This window comes from Bufo bufo, chromosome 5 (genome assembly GCF_905171765.1).
Source record: "Bufo bufo chromosome 5, aBufBuf1.1, whole genome shotgun sequence".
Classification (NCBI taxonomy): domain Eukaryota; kingdom Metazoa; phylum Chordata; class Amphibia; order Anura; family Bufonidae; genus Bufo; species Bufo bufo.
The window spans coordinates 361,841,105-361,863,847 of record NC_053393.1 but is presented as its reverse complement, the minus strand read 5'-3'; the positions used below and the strand labels follow the sequence as shown (position 1 = coordinate 361,863,847).

Genomic DNA, 22,743 nt, shown 5'->3' with positions numbered 1-22,743 from the left:
ATAGGACATGTTTTATCTTTGAACGGAACGAAAAAACAGAAGGCATACTGAGTACCTTCTGTTTTTTTTTTTTTTGCGGATCCATGGAAATTAATGGTTCCGTATACGGAACGCAAAAAAACGGAATGTAAACAGAAAAAAAAATGTTTGTGTGCAATAGGCCTTAGATTAACAACTGCACAGTGCGCATCAGGCAGTCTTAGAAGTAGGGTAGCAATCTTGGATGACAGAAGCGGTTCTGCAGCTGAAAAGATGAAAAAGGATGTCACTATGTAAGTGTTCTGCTTGTTCTCCAGTTAAAGAGGACCTGTCACCTCTCCTGACATGCATGGAGCTGTTAAAACAGGCATGTCAGTAGTGGTGAAAGGTCCTCTTTAAAGGTGAATTTTTTATTTATTTTTTACCCAGAGGGTCTCTGTTATGGTGGAGTAATCCCTTTAAATGACCAGAAATGTCAATATGCTTTAAAAAGACTGTACCACCCCTTCCCTAGAGAGACAAAAAATCCATCATTCAATGGCAACAAAACTTGCCAACACGTCTGTCATTAACGTCCAAATATTTCAATACTTCCAAGTTTTACTGCTCCACTTTGCTGAAATTTTCTTTGCTTGAATTCCCTGTACCACTTTGATTCTGTGCACCCATCAAGACCAATATCCGATTGCCATGGGAATTATTTACTGGAAAACTGATCATTTACATATTATTCCAACGCCAAAACCAGTGTGCAGAAGTGAAACAGAATTCAAAACGTTATGTGTGGGTTTATAGTATGGCATTCCTTATCTAGTCCTCAAGCAGTACAATAAAGCCGTCATTAACCCTACCCATTTAATGATAAGATTATTCTGGTCCCTGTGTGTATAAAGCTGAAATATCAGCCTTCTGTGGGTATATTCAAGTTAATATGAATTCACTTCTTTTTAAAAAAAAATAAAAAAATTTGTATCTTGTTTTATAATAATTCATGATTTAAATACTTTCATTTTCTCATAATACACTTCTTTTAGATTTTGTTTAATATAAGGATTGGTCTGATCCTGGGAATCACGAAAAGGGAGGTCAGAGTCTCCTATGAGAATGAAGCTTTGGTGCATGTGTGAACACCACTCCATGCCTTTTTGTGGGACTGATGGATAGCACAGTCGTCCCATAGAAGTGAATGGAGTAGTGCTCCCGCATGCACTCCATCAATTCATTCTCATAGGGGACTCCAGGACCTCTCTTGCTCAGACACTTCTCCCGCATCCTATGAAACCTCAGCCAACGTCCATCGCTACCTGGGTTCTTTTATCATCACAGACATGGCACTTTGACTACAAACTGAGCACACAATATAATACAGCAATCAATCATACTCGTTTATTAAGTTACTTAAGACACAAGTAATATTTGGATTTGAATTCTTATAACCATGACAACTTCTTTAGACAAAAAAAGGGAAACATGATATGAAAAATATATACATACACACAACAGTTGTTAAATTATGAATATGAAACAGTAAAGTAAGTATGACACTTCTGGATGCAACAAGGATTGAAGTTTCAGAGACTAAGACTTCTTTTCTGTTAACACTTAACCTTCCACCTATGTGACCTGGACTTTATTATAATGGGTTTATAGGAAATTGTTGGTTGTTAGCAATAAAGCTGCATATTGAAGGTCTCCCAGTCCGAGATGTTTTTATACAAAAAGATTTTAGATTTTTGAAAATTATTACTGTTCAATGCACAAATGAAGCAAAGGACCTGGGTCTTCATTGGGCTGTGGAGACTTGCTTCCAACAAGTAAAAAAAAAATTATCCCGATTCATGAGAAGGAATATTTCATGTAGTGACTTTAAAATATAAAAACAGTTCTCACAATTTGTTATATCAAAAGAAAAGGAACTGTTTTAAAGAAATTCAAAGCAAAAAAAGAGAAATCCCACTGAAAAGAGGAAGAAGCTTTACTCCAGTAGTTTGTAACATTGTGTACGGTTATGTAGCTGGAATCTGTGGCAGTCCAAATTCATCTACCAAGACGCCGTCCTGGGGGAAAAAGGGAAAACAGACAAGTCAGTAAATTATTACCCTTAATTAACATTTGTCTTCACAACAAGTAAAGCTCTGCTTCACTCCTGCTATGCTGCCATTTATGACTCTAAAGTATGTAGCAATGTTTACGGAATAAAATCAATTTTTTATAATCCTTTTCAATACCTTGTTTTTCGAGTCACTTGGAACGCCTTCAGGGATTGCAGGAGCCGAGGCTGCTTCATCCAAGTAGGAGCTGTCATCATCTGCCAAAAGTTCATCTCCCAATGCATCCAGCTCTGTATTCAGACACACAAAAAAAAGTTAAAAAATCTATGATCGCAAAGAACACATCGTAAAATGCACTAAATGAAAAAGAACATTATGAGTATCAAGCTAGGCATCCATGCTCAGACGTGCCCCATTCTGCTAATAATATCCCACAGACATTTGTTCCCCATTGTTGCCTCATGTAAATATGTTTGTTCTTCTCACATGTTGAGCAAATTCTTTATGTGGACATAAAAGAAAAATCAGTGGGAAGCACATCCTTTCGTGTAGGAGAGAAGGGTTGCTGACAATGGGGACCACAATCACATGGAAATAAACTAGGGCCAATCAGCTTGCTATATCATTGCTCATTACTGTACTGTAAAATCGGCCCTAAGGCTCTGCATTGAGGCGGAAGCTTCCTTACCCGCTTCAAGATCATCATCATCAATTTCAGGTGTCCCATAACTACGACACAGTGCTTCTTGGATTTCACTTGCATTCTCCATCATATCTTCTAACTGGTCTTGTATATCCTATAAGAGGCACATTGTTATTTAAAACAGACATGATATTTATTATATTGGAAGAAAATGAAAAACTACATTGATGGCATGTCCGATAAGTGGTGGTACATGCAATGGGATGTCCACCAATCAGTATTGTGAAATTGCGGCACAATACTGAACTGACCATACAGCCTGAAAACCATTAGATAAAGCTCTTACATTAAACAAATGAATACAGAATTTTTCCTGTTGCATTCCTTACTGTACAAAGTCATATTCCTATACAAGTAAACTTCACATTCTCAGCACATATTTTTTTGGGGAAAAAAGTATTAGAAGAAAAAGTAAACATAATTAATATCTTACGAATTAACCAACAAAAATATAACTTTTCCCATTTGCCCTCTTTTAAACCTTACCCCACCACACCCCCTCCCCCCCCTCTTGCAATGCATCTCTTATTCCCTCCATCTACAAGACAGAGACGGGATACTGCTGAGGTGGAGGCCTAGAACCATTCGATTAAGCTTATGGCTTCCAATTCCCCTATATCCTATTCCATTTCTCATCAGTATTTCTTTGTTTATATAGGATCATTTTATATCACTTGATCTTATTAACTAAATTTAACCATATATGTAAACTAGGTATATTTTGTGAAACCAGACTCTTGAAATTAAGAGTCTGGCCAAAAACATTATTTTAAATAACAAAAACTTTTTATACTTATAACAATTAACCTGGGAGAGATCGGCAAGTATCCAACATTGTTCTGTAAATAGAATCACTACTTTCAGTTTTTGGGCAATATAGTTGTTAATTGCCCTCCAGTATTTTATTTATTCTCTACAAGACCAAAACATATATAAATAATCAGCTCCCGGTAAATCACATCGTGGACAATTTTAATTATTTCTTAAACCGCATTTGTTGGACTATAGTGGTGTGACAAATTCTATGAACAATATTAAATTAAACCACCACGTGATTGAAATTGTGAGACACTAATCTTAAATTAGTCAATATATTTTCCCAATCACCTAATTGATTCATTAAACATTCCACTCTCCAAGCCCTTTGTCCAGGGGAGCATATATTATTAAATAGTGCTTTTAATAACAATTTATAAAGTTGGGAAATCTGGGTCGGAAGGTCAAGATTTCCCATCAAATCATTTAACCCCTTCAACCCCGGGCCTGTTTTTACCTTCCTGCCCAGGCCATTTTTTGCAAATCTGACATGTGTCACTTTGTGGTAATAACTTTAAAACGCTTTTACTTATACAGGCCATTCTAAGATTGTTTTCTCGTCACATAATATACTTCATGACAGTGGTAAAAATGAGTTAAATAAATAAATAAAAAAAAAATATTTTTTATTCATAAAAAAAATACCAATTTTACCAAAAATTGGGAAAAATTAGCAAATTTCAATTTCTCTACTCTTATAATAGATAGTAATACCTCCAAAAATAGTAATTACTTTACATTCCCCATATGTCTACTTCTTGTTTGGATCATTTTGAAAATGACATTTTATTTTTTGGGGACGTTAGAAGGCTTAAAATTTTGGAAGCAAATCTTAAAAATTTTCAGAAAATTTCCAAAACCCACTTTTTAAGGACCAGTTCAGGTCTGAAGTCACTTTGTGAGGCTTACATAATAGAAACCACCCAAAAATGACCCCATTTTAGAAACTAAACCCCTCAAGGTATACAAAACTAATTTTTACTAACTTTGTTAACCCTTTAAGTGTTCCACAAGAATTAATGGAAAATGGAGATGAAATTTCAGAATTTCACTTTTTTGGCAGATTTTACATTTTAATCTATTTTTTCCAGTAGCAAAGCAAGGGCCAAATAAAACTCAATATTTATTACCCTGATTCTGCGGTTTACAGAAACACCCCACATGTGATCGTAAACTGCTGTACGGGCACACGGCAGGGCGCAGTAGGAAAGGAATGTCATATGGTTTTTGGAAGGCAGATTTAGCTGAACTGTTTTTTTGACACCATGTCCCATTTGAAGCCCCCCTGATGCACCCCTACAGTAGAAACTCAAAAAAGTGACCACATTTTGGTTACTACGGGATAAGGTGCCAGTTTTATTGGTACTATTTTGGGGTACATATGATTTTTAATTGCTCTATATTAAATTTTTTGTGAGGCAAGGTAAACAAAAAATGGATGTTTTGGCACAGTTTTTATTTTTACAGCGTTTACCTGAGGGATTAGGTCATGTGACTTTTATATAGAGCAGATCGTTACGGACGTGGCAATACCTAATATGTATACTTTTACACAACAATAGCATTTTTGAAACTGAAATAATGATATTTTAGTGTATCCATAGTCTGAGAGCCACAGCTTTTTTATTTTTTGACCGATTCTCCTAGGTAGGATCTCATTTTTTGCGGAATGAGGTGCCGGTCTGATTGGTACTATTTTGGGGGACATACGCCTTTTTTATCACTTTCTGTTGCAATTTTTGTGATGTAATGTGACAAAAATAGCTTTTTTATTTTTATTTTTTACGGTGTTCACCTGAGTGGTTAGGTCATGTGATATTTTTAGAGAGCTGGTTGTTACGGACGTGGTGATACCTAATATGTATATTTTTTTATGTATTTCACTTTAGCACAATAATAGCAGTTTTGAAGCAAAAAATAATCATATTTTAGTGTCTCCATTGTCTGAGAGTGATAGCTTTTTTATTTTTTGACCGATTCTCTTAGGTAGGGTCTCATTTTTTGCGGGATGAGGTGACTATCTGATTGGTACTAATTTGGGGGGCATACGCCTTTTTGATCACTTGCTGTTGCAATTTTGTGTGATGTAATGTGGCAAAAATGGCTTTTTTTTACTTTTTTTTATTAACGGTCATGTGGTATTTTTAAAGAGCTGGTTGTTACGTGATACCTAATATGTATATTTTTTTATGTATTTCACTTTAGCACAATAATAGCAGTTTTGAAACAAAAAAAATGCTCTTCATGTTCTGAAAGCTATAGTTTTTTTTATTTTTTGGGCGATTGTCTTAAGTAGGGGCTCATTTTTTGCGAGATGAGGTGACTTTTATTGATACCATTTTGTGGGACATTGCAATTTTTGTGATGTACTTTTTTAATGGTGTTTATCGGACAGGGTGGATCATGTGATATATTTATAGAGGAGGTCATTAAAAACACGGCGATACCTAATGTGTGTTTTTTTATTATAAAATAAGGGGAAAGGGGCGTTTCTTTTCTTTTTTACTTTATTAATTTTATTAAAAACTTTTTGTTAAACTTTTTTTTCTTTACTTTTTTTATGATGTTCACTTTTGGGGGTCTGATCCCCTCTGCAATGCATTACAATACATCTGTATTGTAGTGCATTGCCTGTTAGTGTATGACACTGAGTCATACACTAACGGGTTGCCTAGGAGATCCAGCCTGAGGCTGGATCTCCTCGGCACCCGTAGAAGGCAGTTCCCGATGCCTTGCAAGGCATTGGGCAGCCTCTGCACGGCATCGGGAACTGCCTTGTGAAATCGGGTCCCCGCCACAGCAGCGCGGGGACTCGATGCGATCACTCACCTGACACAAACCCCTTCTATGTTGCGGTCTGCGCGGACCGCGGCATAGAAAGGGTTAATCCGCCGGCATCGGCTTTCACAGCGATGCCAGCGGATACAGCAGGGGCCCAGCTACCACGGACAGCCGGGCCCCTGCAGTGATCGTGCGCACCGCTCCGGTGCCCGCGCGATCACAATGGCGTACTATTACGTCAAATTAAGGGAACGCAGTGGTTCCCATGACGTAGTAGTAAGTCATAGGTCGGGAAGGGGTTAAAGGTGTAGAATAATCTATCTTAAACATAATTTTCCCATTTACACTAAAGTGCCAAACGTAATTTAAAATTCCTAAACCAAGATAAGTTGACAATATGTTCCCTTTGTGCCAATTCCATAAATGGGAGGATACCTCCATTTCTCATCATCTGTGCAACATATAAAATAAAATAAAAATTTCCAATACCTATCCCAATCTAATTTATCTAATTCCTGCAGGTGCTGATTATGCAAGAGGGGCGTTCAACTAAGGGATCCCCTTATTCCCAACTATCCTTTAATGGTTCCTCACACTTTAGTAGATAACTTTGCAAATTCTCTATACTTCTGTTGGGTACGGGATAGTTGCCCAGACTAATAGCGAAAACATATTATATAGGGAGTTCCTGACCAAGGCACATCAGCATATACTTTCTTAAAGGAGCAGTGAACCTAAAGCATGCATAAGATAACTGTGTAGGCCAGATGGCCAACGATTGGGGAAATTATCATTTCTGATAACTGTGTGCAAAGGGTCCTTAAAGGGGTTCTCCAGGAATTAAAAAATGAAAATACTTAAATATTATTTTATAATATAAATATTCACAAATACCTTTCATTACTTAGAATGGCTTCTTTTGTCTAGGGAGCAATCATCAGGAGAAATAAAATGGCTGCCGTCCTATCAGTACACACAAAACCTGTCCTAATCACACAGGAGGACAAGTTACTTCACCACAATGAGTCACAGTGCTGCCTCGTCCTCCTCACTGCTCTGCTTGTCAGGAATCATGATCCTGAATACAGGTGAATCTCTGTGGGAATGGAGATGATGAGGAGACATGAGAGGGGGGTTAGGTGTGGCTAATGAACAGCAGCACTTGTATGCAGTCTCCATTACCAGAGTCTGTCCTGTTCGTCCTCTCTGTACTTCAGGTCTCCTCATGAACTAAATTCTCCAGAGATTCAGCTAAAGTTCTTATCTGTATTCAGGATCATAATCCCTGACAAGTAGAGAGGAGAATGAGTCAGCTCTTTACCTCAGTGTTGTAAAGTAACTTGTCCTCATGTGTGATCAGGACAGGTTTTCTGTGAACTAATGGGACAGCGGCCATTTTATTTCCCCTGATGATTGCTCCCCAGACAAAATGAGCCATTATAAATAATGAAAGGTATTTGGGAATATATTTATAACTAGCTGAAGGACCCGGCTTCGCTCGGGTATATTTAATATATTTCATTTAAGGTTTGTGTGTGTGTTGTTAAAAGATATCAACACTATCCACTATAACAGTGACATCTACAGCACCCCGCCCCCTTAACACTGCCCCCCCACAGTGCCCCATCCCTTAAAATTGGACCTCCACAGCAGCCCACCCCCTTAACTTTGACCTTTACAGCAGTCTTCCCCTTTAACAGTGAGTTTCACAGCACACCACCCCCTTGACAGTGACCTCCACAGGGGCTCGCCCCCCCCCCCCCCCCCTTAACAGTGGCCTTTACAGCAATCTGCCCCTTAACACTGACCTCCATTGTGGACCATCCCCTTAACTGTGACCTCCACAGCAGCCTGCCCCTAGGGGTGGCCAGACAGTCCCGCTTTCAGACTCCCTGTCCTCCGTTTGGCGCAGAGCCTGGACAGACACAAGGATGTCCTTTTGAACAGCTCACTCTCAGACAGCAGCACTGTGCTGTCTGAGTGTGAGCTGCAGGAAGAAATTCCCCATCCCTCCCACCCCTGTGAATTGGGGGCATGGCTTAGCGGGACCTAGAAGTTGATTTTTAACTTTATTTTTACAACCCCTGTTGGCTAAGGAGTGGGAGGGGGCATGGCCTAACTGGATCAGGGGGCGTGTCCTTTTAAACAGCTCACTCTAAGACAGCAGCATTGTGCTGTCAGAGTGTGAGCTGCAGGGAGAAAGTCACCATCCCTCCCACCCCTGCAGAGAAAAGCTGCTTTTAACTTAATTTTTTTCAATCCCTGCTGGCTGAGTGGGAAGGGGCGTGACCTAACCCGATCGGGAAATGGCTTAGCGGGACCTAGAAGTTGATTTTTAACTTCATTTTTTCAACCCCTGTTGGCTATTGAGTGGGAGGGGCGTGGCCTAACTGGATCAGGGGCGTGGCTTAGCAGGACCTGGGGGCAGAGATAAGTCTTTTGAGGGTGGACACAGTGTGGCAGGGGCGTGTCTGGGCTCCTTCCTGCAAGAGTGACGCCCCTCTGGGCACCTTCCTGGCTCATTTGCATACCAAATAAACTGGATTTTCAGAAGATAAAAATATTTATTGCTGGAACAAAGGCACATCTTGAAATAAGGTACTAAGTGCTATTAGGCCATGCTTTACTTCAATAGCAATTATCCTGGTGACAGATTTCCTTTAAAGGGATTCTGTCACCTCTTTTTACCCTATAGAGATGCGGACATGCACGGCTAGATCGCCGCTAGCATGTCCGCAATATACCTGTCCCATACCTCTGAGTGGTTTTATTGAGTGTAAAAAATGATGTGAAGGAGCCCAGCACCGCCTGTATCCAGGAATCTCCTCCTTGCTCACAAAGTCAGATGGCCGTAATCTCGCGGTGCGCAGTGCCGACATAGTGTTCCTTCCCTGTGCTGGCATCAGCCTCAGGGAAGAAACTGCTGATGCCAGCACAGGGAAGGAACACTATGCCGGCACTGCGCATGCGCGAGCTTGCGCAACGCGAGATTACGGCGATCTGACTTCGTGAGCAAGGAGGAGATTCCTGGATACAGGCAGTGCTGGGCTCCTTCACAGGGGGGCGTGGCTGGGCTCCAGAATGGTTACTACAGCCCCTTGGGCTCCTTACCAGGCTCATTTACATACATATAACATTTTTTACACTCAATAAAACCACTCAGAGGTATGGGACAGGTATATTGCGGACATGCTAGCGGCGATCTAGCCGTGCATGTCCGCATCTCTATAGGGTAAAAATTGGTGACAGAATCCCTTTAAAGCTCTCCTACAGCAGTGAAGATAAATGGCTGGGTTGTTATGGAAACCTGGAGGACCTGCGAGCTTCTATTGGCTGATAAGGGTCATGTGACCAAGCTTCTATTGGCTAATGCATTTTTTGGGAATATCTCAGGAACGGTATGGTCTAAAACCTTCCCGGACACCTGATGTACCTGTGTGCCAAATTGATTGTAAGTGATTGTAAATGCGACGGTGCAGATTCCTTTAGCGGACATACACACACATATACACTCAGCTTTATATATTAGATAAAGTAATATTTAAAGGGGTTTTCAGGGTTCAGAGCTGAACCCAGACATACCCTTATTTTCACCCAGGCAGCCCCCCTGAGGCTAGCATCGGAGCATCTAAATCGCGCAGGGCAAGGTCTCTTGTTTTCAATAACACACTGCCGGCGGAAGTTTCGGTGATGTCACCAGCTCTGATGGGCGGGGTTTAGCGCTGCCCTAGCCGTTTTACTGGCTAGGGCAGCGCTAAAGCCCGCCCATCAGTGCCGGTGACGTCACCGGGCTTCCTGGCAGCCCCAGTACGTCACTGGACCTCCAAAAAATGCCTTTGCCCTGTGCGATTGAGTGTCGGTTTTCAACGTATCTCCACCACAATCGACATGTGTTACTTGCGGATTTTGAAATAATTTGCCCTGATTTTTCACTTTGCATTGGGCGAAACTTTTAAACCTCACACTTTGGAAGGGTGAAATTTGCAGAAACGATTGACATGCTTCGGGTTTCAAAATCTGCATGGCAGATCAAATTAAGCACGGAATAAACACGCAGGCCCAGATTCAAGAAGCACTTGCGCGGGAACAAGTGTGATTTGCGCCGCGCAAGTACTGATTTGCTCCTATGCAAATTTGCGGCTGATTCTGTAAACCAGTTAAGCCTGAAATGCGGCCATTTTCCCGCGCACGCAGCCTAGCTGTTCCTGCGCAATTTTCGTGCAATTTTGCGCGAGGTGTAAGTTGCGCCTTCATGGAATTCCCTCAGTGAATATGCAAATTAGGTACTGCCGATGATTCAGAAACATGCGCGTGTGATGCGCATCTTGCGCTGGAAGCGTGCAAGCTTTTTTCCCTGGGCAAACTTGCTCCTGTTAAAAGCAGGGGCAAGTTAGCAAAAGATGGCCAAATGTCATCTGAAGGAGCGCGCAACTTCAGCAGCACCTAGACAGACGATCTGAACAAGCAGATTTGAAATACATCTAAAGAACATCTAAATAGTTATTCTAGATGGCAGTTTGTTCTTATACCTTTTTATCCTATGAGAATAAAACACAAAAACAAGTGTTCCTTGTGCTCTTCAAATGAAAAATGACATTTTCAGATGTTTCTAGAATTTACTTATCTCATTCAAGTACTACACTAAAACAGCTGCACCAATAAAATAAAAGGCTATGTATGTTTATTTCTGTTCTTTTATAATTTAAATTCTTTATACAGTAATATTAAATATTTTGGTCCCTTTGGGAGGTGCCATGTCTTGCAAAAGGGCTGAATTTCCTTGCTCAGGGGGGGTAGGAAAAAGCAGGATGAAATTCAGCAAAGAACCTGCGCAAGTCTGCTCCTATTTATTTGCTCAGTGCAAGCAGCTGAGCAGGATTTGCCCTGAAATTATGCTAGCAAACCTCTGCTGAGCCGAAAATTCCTCATTTACATAGGGGCACACCCACTTTGACTTGCACGGCCTTGCGCCCTCAGCTTTGCCTTAAACAGGAGCAAATTAAATGAACAAACGATTCCTGAATCAGGTGGCAATTTGGCAAAATTGCTCCAGCGCAGAGAAATTCAGCTGAGCGGCTCAGGTGTAAGTAATGGGCAAATCTACCTGAATCTGGGCCGCAGTGTACATGCAATTTATCAAATCTTATTTATATTGATAGTACTGTATTACTCTGCATAAAAATAAGTACGGAAAACCGCATGTAATCTGTAACGTGTACAGGTACCCTTAGACGTTTTCCCCATACATATCTGGATTGTTGGCCACATATCAGATCAGTGGGGGTCCGACACCCTGTACCCCTGCCGATCAACTGGTTGAAGAGAAGGCTGCCCTCCGTATGAGCGCAGACTTGCCTTTATTGTTTACCTGCATCGACACTGCAGCGGTTAGCAGTGTAATTACAAGCCATCCCAATCACGTCAATGGGACAGCTCCTTCCTATTCAAGTGTATAGTTCCCATAGAAGTGAATGGGACGGCATGTAATTACACCTGCTTGCTGCTGCGTTGTCGATGGTAAGCAGGTAAACAATGAAGGGAAGGCTGTGCTCGAACGGAGCATGGCCTTCTCTTCAACCAGCTGTTCAGCGAGGGAGCCAGGTGTCAGACCCCCCACTGATTCTGAGGATAGATCGTCAATATTAAAATCCCAGAAAACCCCTTAATGTTCATAGCCATGAAATAATATAATTCACAAATTTGTCTTAAAGTATTTCTGGATGTTCTCATTACCGAAGAGATGTGATCATTAGAAAGATATTTTTACAGCTTAAGATACTTCTGTATAGTAAAGCTCAACATAAGCTTCTCTTCCAAGGTCAAAATAGTTTCTGTGAATCGGGTAAAACGGGTAAGTTTTTGGCACGGTTAGTTGCTAATCAGAGAGAGGCTACTAGCATAAGGGAGATTAGGAATTCAAAAGGTAATAGGGTGAGGTCCCCAGAGATGATTAGGGAGGAATTTGTGAAATACTATTCTTCGCTTCAACAGTCTGATCCTACGCCTAGACGGGATGATATGGATCAATACTTACAACAACTGGGGCTCCCCCAGTTAGATTTACAGGACAGGGAAATATTGGATCGTCCTATTTGTTTGGAGGAGTTGCGATCGATACTTCCATTGCTGAAATATAATTCATCCCCTGGACCTGACGGTTTGCCGTTTGAACTCTATAGGTACCATGCTAAATCGCTCCTTCCAATTTTTTTGCGGGTCTTGAATGAATCCTGTGTATCTGGTTCTTTGTCCCCATCATTTAGAGAGGCAGTGATTACCTTGGTGTTGAAAAAAGGATAAAGATGGATGCGATATGGGATCATATAGACCCATATCGCTTTTAAATACAGATTACAAAATTTTTGCAAAAATTTGTGCTAATCGCCTGAAAAGGGTCATAGCCTCTCTGGTACATCCCAATCAGACGGGATTCATTCCGGGCCAGCAAATACAGACGAGTCTCTATAGGGTGTATTTGAATCTTTCTGTTGGGGGTAGCATAGACCACTCCATCCTGTCTTTAGATGCCGCAAAACCGTTTGACAGGATGGAGTGGTCTTTTCTGTGGTCCACTATGTCTCATTTTGGTTTGGGGAATGTATTCATAGAAATGACCCAAATGCTATATGAACAGCCGTGATGACGTATTAATATTAATGGCATTGGTTCTTCTCCAGTTATGATGCGGTGAGGGATGAGACAGGGATGCCCTCTGTCTCCCCTTCTCTTTGCCCTATTTATTGAACCACTGGCCTGTAAGATCCGTTCAGATAACTGTATAGACGGCTTTGGGGTGGCGGGAGCGAGCGATAAAATAAGTCTTTATGCCGATAATGTTATTTTGTTTTTGGACCAGGGATGGAAAATTCTTCCCTATGTGATGTCAGCAATAGAGGACTTTGGTAAATTATTGGGCTATCTGATTAATTGGACCAAGTCATCGCTCCTCCCGCTGAACCGCAAGGCCGTGGATGAGGGGAGTGGAGTCCGGGTTCTTGCTCCCAATGAAACCCTGGACTACTTGGGGGTTAAGATTGGGGTTCCCATAAATAGGTTCTATGAGCTTAATCTGGCACCGGTTTTGAATAAAGTTAAGTCTAAAATATGCGCTTGGCAGAAATTGATATTGGCTCAGACGGATCGAATAGCCCTGGTCAAAATGATTATCCTGCCTATTGTGATGTACCCGATGTGTGCTTCCCCTGTTTGGATCAATGATATATTTTTTTTTTATAGACTGGAGACTCTTATTAATGATCTAATATGGGGAAGGAAGAGGGTGAGGATAAAACAAAGATATTTATGGTTGTCAGAAACAGATGGTGGGCTATCATTTCCTTTTTTCCAAGGATGTTAATTATGTGCACAGATTCAGCGCTGTTGTAATTTTAAAGAGAGTTTATTAGCACGATATTTGACGCAGGTTATGGAAAAACCAATAGAGAATATTTTTACATGTTTGGAATCTGGTTATTTGGGATTGAGGAAGTCCCTATCGATTCCTTGGACCCTACAGAGGGTTTGGAATAAGCTTAAGAGGATTCTGAAAGTCTCCTACTCTTTTGCTTTTACCCCTGTGTGGGAGAACAGGAATCTGGTGGAGTTCTTCAAAATCACAGATTTTGCTTATTGGTTACGTAGGGGGGTTGTTAATGTGTGTCATCTTTTTGTTTTTGGACATTTTAAATCCTGTTCGGAATATAATTTCACTGATAGTACATCATTAGATGTTTTTATGTATTCACGTTTAAAACACGTATATGAGGCCTCTAGCAATAAAGGTTATATTTTTCCACGGGAGAATGTATTTTTTGATTATTGTTATGCCCAGACAGATGAGAGGGTTAAGATAGCTAGTCTATACATTAAACTTCAAACGGCACTGGCAACTAACTTTATTTAAAAGCCCAAGTAAATGGGAGCAAGAGTTGCATTGCCCACCATTACAATGGACCAGTATTTATAGAAATGTAAGAAAGGCTACTATTTCTAATGCTCACAGATTAATTCAATTTAAGATCCTGCATCGGTTGTACTAAACGCCAAAAACCCAAGTGAAATTTCCCCAAAATAAAGGCCGAGACTGTTGCTGTCCTAAATGTGGATATGTGAACGCGGATTACGGTCATTTACTTTGGGAATGTAGTAAAATAAAAAGGTATTGGGAACAGGTCTTTGTAGCTCTACAAAAAGGAGTCCTCTTCTACATATAGCCCTGGGATGTGGACAGTGATGTTGGGATATTATGCTCTAGACAGGGAAATTCCGGCCCAAGTCAGACAGATCTGGATGAGGGGTCTGATGGTAGCAAAGGTTATTTTAGTTATTTTAGTTTAACCCTCGTTAAATGAATGGATCCTGTACCTTCAACAAATTAAAGTCTGAGGATATGGAAAGGAAACGGAGAGCGGCACGTGTGACTGTTCAGACATAGTTACTACTGTAATTATGTCTGTATTTATTAGAGCTGTAGTGACGACAGCCAATAGGGGGGGGGGAAGGGGTGAGGTTATAGTTTTATTTCTTGTACTAATTTTGAATTTACAGTCATATTTACAATCTATGTAGGATTTTGTGGTAATTTATAGGGTAGTTGACTATTGTTCATAGTGGCTATCCTGTATTGGCTGTCTTTTCTATTATAATATGTGTTGTTTTGCATTGTGAAGAAAATAAAATAAAATTGTGAAAAATAAAAAAAGATAGATATTTTTCTGGACTTCCCATCATTAGACCATGCTCATCTATTTTCAGAAGTCCCATAGCTGTGAATGGACAGCAAGCTATGCAAGTGCTGCCGCCTCTCCATTCACGGCTATGAGACTGTCAGAAATAGCTAAGCCAGTGCTTGGTTTTTTTCAGAACTCCCATAGCGGCAAGCAGAAGTTGGCTGCGCATGCGCTGCTGCTATCCCTTCACTTTGGAGGCCCCGTTCTCGAGATAGCAGCAGATCCCAGAGGTAGGAACCGGACATATCTGACAATGATATCATATCCTAGTGATACGCCATCAATGCCCCAGATGGGAATATCCCTTTAATCCTACTGAGTAACACACTAATCCGCTTCTTTCCAGCCCAAAATAACTACTTACAACTGTTGAATTGCACAGCAAATATAGCCTACAGATTTAGTGACCTTAACAGAAAATCCCTAGCGGCCGTATTCTCTTATGAAATAACCTTTACTTTTTACCCTGTAAAAAAAAATCATATTAAATGCCTCTCAAGTCCATGATGAAGACACTGGAAGAGATTTATCAAACTGGTGTAAAGTTGCCCATAGCAACCAATCAGATTCCACCTTTCATTTTTTAGAGCTCCTTTGCTAAATGAAAGGTAGAATCTGATTGGTTGCTAGGCCAGTTCTACACCAGTTTGATAAATCTCCCCCACTATATTGTAAAGGACGATCTTTTTAGGCTGGGTTCAGACCTGAGCGTCTTTGATATGCGCGTTTAACGCGCGTTTTTTGCAATAGTAAACGCGCGTTTGACGCGCGTTTGTGTGATTGACTGCAATGTCCTATGGCCACAAACGCGCTGTAAAACGCCCCAAAGAAGCTCAAGTACTTGTTTGAGCGTAGGGCGTTTTACAGCGCGTTTTTCAGCGCTGTAAAACGCTCAAGTGAGAACTAGGGCCATAGGGAAGCATTGGTTTTCATGTGTTGAGCGTTTTACAGCGCGTTTGAACGCGCTGTAAAACGCTCAAGTGTGAACCCAGCCTTAAGGAAAGAAAAATGGTATATATTTTAATATTTACCTCAATCTGATCGATTTTGACTTCCTTGTATGCTCTTTTCATTTCCTTTGCGCCGATTTTCATTGCTTCCACCTTACCATGCAAAAATACAAAGAATAACGTCATACAATTTTTCTCTCTAACTTTACTCCGGTTCAGAGCAAACAACATTACCTAGAAGTCAAGTACTGATCCATCACCTTGTTTGGAAAGGCTTCTATCAGCACAAATCACAACTCTGGCAGCTCAAACAACTGATGAGGAAACCGCTTACATAAAGGGGTATTCCAGGTTTTATTTTATTTCTGTTTATAGAATAGGAAATCATACAATTTTTAATACATATGCATTTAATCATTCTTCTATATCTCCATTGATCCCTGTGTGCAATGCATGGTACAGCCCATGAATCAGTCCTGTGAAATGCATTTAGGAGCATAGCGAATAAGACTAAACATGGCGACAGTCATATAGCCCTGACTGGCATGTGCTGCGTCACAACATAGGGCACATCATGGGATAACAGACTAATTGTGAAGTTACTATTTTTGTAGTAATTGAAATGAGTGCCATCACCAATAACTTCACTGTTAAACCAAGTACTTGTAATTCATATGCAAATGAGCTGTTATGTGCACGGTGGGAGGGGCCAAGCCTGCGCATCCTTGCTTCTCCTGCTCCCTCTCCAAGCTCGTATCTATCCTTCTCTAGCAGCAGTGTAAAGTTCCTGCATAGTCATCTCGTCTGGCCCTGAAAGAGGTACTGGCAAAGAAAGCAGGTGAAGCTAGGGCGCATAGAATGGCTTGGGCTGACCCTCAGTGCACTTATCTGCTAATTTGCATATGGAACAAAAGTCTCCAGAATGAAGTTACAGATTGCTAAGTGAAAGGTATCATTACTTTCAGCCCTCCAAGGCGTTGTGCCTGGTATAGCAGTGAATTTCTTGGTGACAGACTCCCTTTAATTGTAGAAAATGCCAAAACAGGGAGAACAATGCAAAGCTTTGTTCACATCTGTGTCAGAAGTGGCATTCCTCTGTTCCATCAGAGGAAAGAAAAATGGTATGCAAGACATAGATGGATCCATCACACGACAGACCCTATGGATTATAATGGGGTCCGTCACTTCACTGGATAACAGAGCTCTGAGCTGCACTATTTTGTCCAGAATTTAGAACAGAGCCAAAGCCATGCCTCCGATGTGCACAGAATTTTAAATGTGTATACTGAAAAAGTAGATACATTTAAAAAGCTGGAATACCCCTTGAAGGACACCTATCAGGACATTTTGAATCAACCAGAATAGAATGTCAAATATATGAATCTAGGCAGATTAGGCCTACATATGGTGCTCCCCCAGGATAAGGGAATTTTCCAAAGCTGATGGATGGCAGTCCATTTCAATAATAGTTTCTGATATTATACAGTTGCAAGAAAAAGTATGTGAACCCTTTGGAATGATATGGATTTCTGCACAAATTGGTCTTAAAAGGTGATCTGATCTTCATCTAAGTCACAACAATAGACAATCACAATCTGCTTAAACTAATAACACACAAAGAATTAAATGTTACCATGTTTTTATTGAAAACACCATGTAAACATTCACAGTGCAGGTGGAAAAAGTATGTGAACCCTTGGATTTAATAACTGGTTGAACCTCCTTTGGCAGCAATAACTTCAACCAAACGTTTCCTGTAGTTGCAGATCAGACGTGCACAACGGTCAGGAGTAATTCTTGACCATTCCTCTTTACAGAACTGTTTCAGTTCAGCAATATTCTTGGGATGTCTGGTGTGAATCACTTTCTTGAGCTCATGCCACAGCATCTCAATCAGGTTAAGGTCAGGACTCTGACTGGGCCACTCCAGAAGGCGTATTTTCTTCTGTTTTAAGCCATTCTGTTGTTGATTTACTTCTATGCTTTGGGTCGCTGTCCTGTTGCAACACCCATCTTCTGTTGAGCTTCAGCTGGTGGACAGATGGCCTTAAGTTCTCCTGCAAAATGTCTTGACAAACTTGGGAATTCATTTTTCCTCCGATGAAAGCAATCCGTCCAGGCCCGGACGCAGCAAAGCAGCCCCAAACCATGATGTTGGTGTGTTGTGCCTATTTTTCTCCACACATAGTGTTTCTTCCAAACAACTTAATTTTGGTTTCATCTGTCCACAGAATATTTTGCCAGTACTGCTGTGGAACATCCAGGTGCTCTTGTGCAAACTGTAAACGTGCAGCAATGGTTTTTTTAGACAGCAGTGGCTTCCTCTGTGGTATCCTCCCATGAAATCCATTCTTGTTTAGTGTTATACATATCGTAGATTCGCTAACAGGGATGTTAGCATATGCCAGAGACTTTGTAAGTCTTTAGCTGACACTCTAGGATTCTTCTTCACCTCATTGAGCAGTCTGAGCTGTGCTCTTGCAGTCATCTTTACAGGACAGCCACTCCTAGGGAGAGTAGCAGCAGTGCTAAACTTTCTCCATTTATAGAAAATTTGTCTTGCCGTGGACTGATGAACAGCAAGGCTTTTGGAGATACTGTTATAACCCTTTCCAGCTTTATGCAAGTCAACAATTCTTAATAGTAGGTCTTCTGAGAGCTTTTTTGTCTGAGGCATCATTCACATCAGGCAATGCTTCTTGTGAAAACAAACCCAGAACTGGTGTGTGTTTTGTATAGGGCAGGGCAGCTGTAACCAACACCTCCAATCTCATCTCATTGATTGGGCTCCAGTTGGCTGACACCTCACTCCAATTAGCTCTTGGAGATGTCATTAGTCTAGGGGTTCACATACTTTTTCCACCTGCACTGTGAATGTTTACATGGTGTGTTCAATAAAAACATGGTAACATTTAATTCTTTGTGTGTTATTAGTTTAGGCAGACTGAGATTGTCTATTGTTGTGACCAATTTGTGCAGAAATCCATATCATTCCAAAGGGTTTACATTCTTTTTCTTGCAACTGTACCTCTTACAGTTAAAGGGGTTGGCCACTTTCTGGTTACTGTTGACCAATGTGTTTGTAAGATAATTATATGACACTTATGAAATATAGCAAATGGTACAGAATATCAACAAGGCTATATTAATAAGTCATGTCCCCTTGTAGGGGAAATCTTCCATGCTGTCCACACAAGAGACCTGTCCATAAGATGGCAGATGAGGGAAGGTCATGTGACCGGACAAAAATAACTCCAGACTCATCACATAGCCTTCTCCACTCAAATACACCATACCTGCCATCACCGGACTCACTGCTGGGCGGAAGCCTCCGCCTGGCAGCCCTATGGAGAGCCTGGTACGTCACCGGAACTCCAGAAAATGTCTAAATCGCACAGGGAAAAGGAGAGCATGAACTGCTCCGATGCTCAAGTCAGGGGGGCTGCATGGGTGAAAATGCAGGTGTAGTGTATTTTAATGGAGGAGACTGAGTGATTTGCCTGGTCACATGACCTTCCATCATCAGCCATTTTATGGACAGGATCTCTATGTAGACAGCACAAACTGTTTGGCCAACAAGAGAGAATAACTTATGAAATATAGAAAATGGAGCAGAATATCAACAAAGACTATATTAGTAAGTGCCATATGGTCATCTCATAAACACATTGAATAAGAGTACCCAGAAAGTGGGCAACCCCTTTAATAATATGTAGATCTACCTGTCACAATCATGGGGAATTAAATGAATGCTGACCCAACTTAACATAAAGACTATTAGAACCATCTCAGACATCGATGACATATCGCTAGAATATCACATCAATGTCAGATTAGTAAATCCCAGAAGTGGGACCTGCAGCTTTCTATAGAACAGTGCCCCTGAAGTGAAGGAGAGCACTCTGTGCTCTCTATTTTTCACCATGGGAGTTCCGAAAATAGCTGAGCGAGTGTTCTCGGCTATTTTCGGAAGTCCCATACCAGTGAATAGAGTGCACACCACACTGCTCCATTCACCACTATGGGACTGCTGTGAAAAGCCGAGCGAGCACCTGGCTTTTTTTGGAATTCCCATAGCAGTGAATGGAGGGTGGTCGTGCAGGTGTTGCTGCTTTCTGTTCAATTCAGGGGCTTTGTTCTGCAGATAAAGTGTAGGTCCCAGAGGTGGGAACTGCACCTAACACTGATGGCATATTCTAGCGTCTGAGATGGGCCAACCCCTTTAAAGAGGTTTTCCAGGACTTCAATTTTGATGACCTATTCTTAGGAACTAACAGTGTATGGCACCAGAAGCAGTTTTGTATACTGTGTAGTGGCTGTGCCTGGTTACTGCAGCTCAGCTTCCATTCTCTAGCATTGTCAGCTAAGATGCCGTACCCCGACTCAGCCTCTACACCGTGCACAAAGCGGTCTGCTTCTGGCTCTCTACACTGTTAGTTCCAGTAGTTGCGACCCCTACTAGCAGGCGAATGGTGTTCTGTGTGTTGGACACCACTGCTCCGATATTAATGATTATATCAAAATCCTGCAAACCCCTTTAATATGGTGCCATAACTAAAGGCTGCAAATAGGTATGTAAGCTATGAGTGTGCAGCATTCGTGAGGCTGAAGCATTCTCAAATCTTGCCAAAACGCCGTCAGCTTAAGAAAACAAGGTCATCACAGCAAAAAGTGGACATTTCCCACTCTGGGGGGAATTTATCATGCCTTATACTCCAGAATTCTGGCTTCAAAAAGTCACATAATAGGGGTTTTGTGACTTTTTGCAGTTTTACACCACTCACTCCAGTTTTGAAATATGGTTGGGAAAGCAAGTGTGGTTAGCTATGTTAATGAGTTTCACTTCAGATTTATCATTCAAAAAGTCGCAGTCTCACTGGGTGGAGTAGGAAAACTGGAGTATCTTTTCTAGACAGAAGTGTTAGGCTTCTTTCACATGAGCGAGTTTTTCGGACAGAATCCTGACCCATTCATTTCAATAGGTCTGTATACATGAGCATTGTTTTTCACGCATCATTTCTGCTATCAGGAAAAATAGTTGCATGTTCTATATTCTGCATTTTTCAAGCAGCCCATGTCCCATAGAAGTGAATGGGGCTTCCATGAAAAACGGATTGCATCCAGATGCAATGTGCTTTTCCCTGATGGTTGCTAGGAGATGTAGTTTGTAATTCTTCCGTTTTTTTTTCACGTGCGTGAAAAAAACTCATCAAAAACTGATTGCACCTGCGCGGAAAAAACAAAACACTGAACACAATTGCAAGCAAAACTGATTGAACTTGTGCGCAAAACCATCAGTTTGTTCCTGAACAGATCCTGACACAATCCGTATCGTTCGTGTGAAAGAGGGCTGAGGTTTATGGATGCACCAGATTTAACAAACATAAGCCATTTAATAAATCTGGCAGAAACGGACTTCAAATGGTACTCTCGTGATAAATCCCTCCAATCACCTACCGTTGTTTTTGTGTCTTTTAGTGTTTGGATGGTGTAATTGGCTTGCTCCATGTTGAAGGACTGCTGATTTAGATTATCTTTTTGCTGTTCATACCTGAAACATTAGAACAAACATAAATATACATAAAGAACTTTGTAGGATACATATTTAAACTTCTCAAATAACCTGCAAAGACATTACTTCAACCTCCTATATGCAGTTTTACTATAGCAGATAATTATATACATGGACCATGCGCTGACAAGTCAAGTCAAAAGTGGGATTTCCTTATGCTTAAAAGGGTTTTTAGAGACTTTAATACTGATAACCTATCCTCATGATAGGTCATCAGTATCTGATTGGTGGGGGTACAACACCTGGGACCCCACCAATCTGCTATTTGAGAAGGCACCGCCACTCTTGAGAGCGCCGAGGCCTTCTCCTTAATCACCAAGCACAGCGCCAAACATTGTATAGCGGCTGTGCTTGGTATCGTGCTCAGCCTCATTAATTTTTAGGCCATGTGAACAAAGAACGTGTCGCCACTGGCCAAGGAAAAGATGAAGAAGGCCGCTGCACCAGTTTTCTTTCTCAAACAGATGATTGTCGGGGATCCCAGGTGTCGGATCCCCACCAATCAGATACTGATGAGCTTTCCTGAGGATAGATCATCAGTATTTAAGTATCGTAAATCCCTTTCGGTGGACAACAAAAATTCATACAAGTCTGCACAGGAGACAAGCCAGAAAATAAAACATTAAAGGAACCAGTCAACATGGAAATGCAATGTAAGCTACAGGCATGTTATAGAGCAGGAGGAGCTGAGCAGATTGATGCATAGATTTATGGGAAAAGATGCTGTATATCATTCATTTATATTCCTACTTATTCTGGGCTTTGAAGTCAAGGAGGCACCATATGAGTGACTGTATACAGAGATGGCGGTCACACTCAGAGGGAGGGCTGTCAATCACTGGTAGGACCTCCTACCCAGAATGAGCAGGAATATATTAAAAGTTATATTGTACCTTTTACATAAAACTATCAATCTGCTCAGCTTCCCCTGCGTTTAGCTCAGACACTGTGTTTAACATGACCACTTCCCTTTAAAAGGTGACATTGTGCAATTACCGGCAGTTTCTTAAGGGTCCATTCACACATCCGCAAAATGGGTCTGCATCCGTTCCGCAATTTTGCGGAAAGGGTGCGGACCAATTAATTTCCAATGGGGCCGAAAAAGATGCGGACAGCACACAGTGTGCTGTCTGCATCCGCACTTCCGTTCTGCGGCCCCACA

The 22,743-nt window shown here is 41.2% G+C and overlaps 1 protein-coding gene across 1 annotated transcript in view; it reads right to left on the bottom strand.

Moving 5' to 3' along the window:
- Nucleotides 1–1,343: 1,343 nt before the first annotated feature.
- CHMP5 (charged multivesicular body protein 5) overlaps nucleotides 1,344–22,743 on the bottom strand; it is a 32,837-nt gene continuing 11,437 nt past the window's right edge. The window contains exons 4-8 of the mRNA XM_040432642.1: nucleotides 21,467–21,560; nucleotides 16,091–16,162; nucleotides 2,719–2,827; nucleotides 2,208–2,320; nucleotides 1,344–2,036 (exon numbers count right to left, since the gene is read on the bottom strand). Coding sequence (XP_040288576.1) covers nucleotides 1,986–2,036; nucleotides 2,208–2,320; nucleotides 2,719–2,827; nucleotides 16,091–16,162; nucleotides 21,467–21,560 — 439 coding nt within the window. The 3' untranslated portion in view covers nucleotides 1,344–1,985. The remainder of the gene's footprint in view (nucleotides 2,037–2,207; nucleotides 2,321–2,718; nucleotides 2,828–16,090; nucleotides 16,163–21,466; nucleotides 21,561–22,743) is intronic.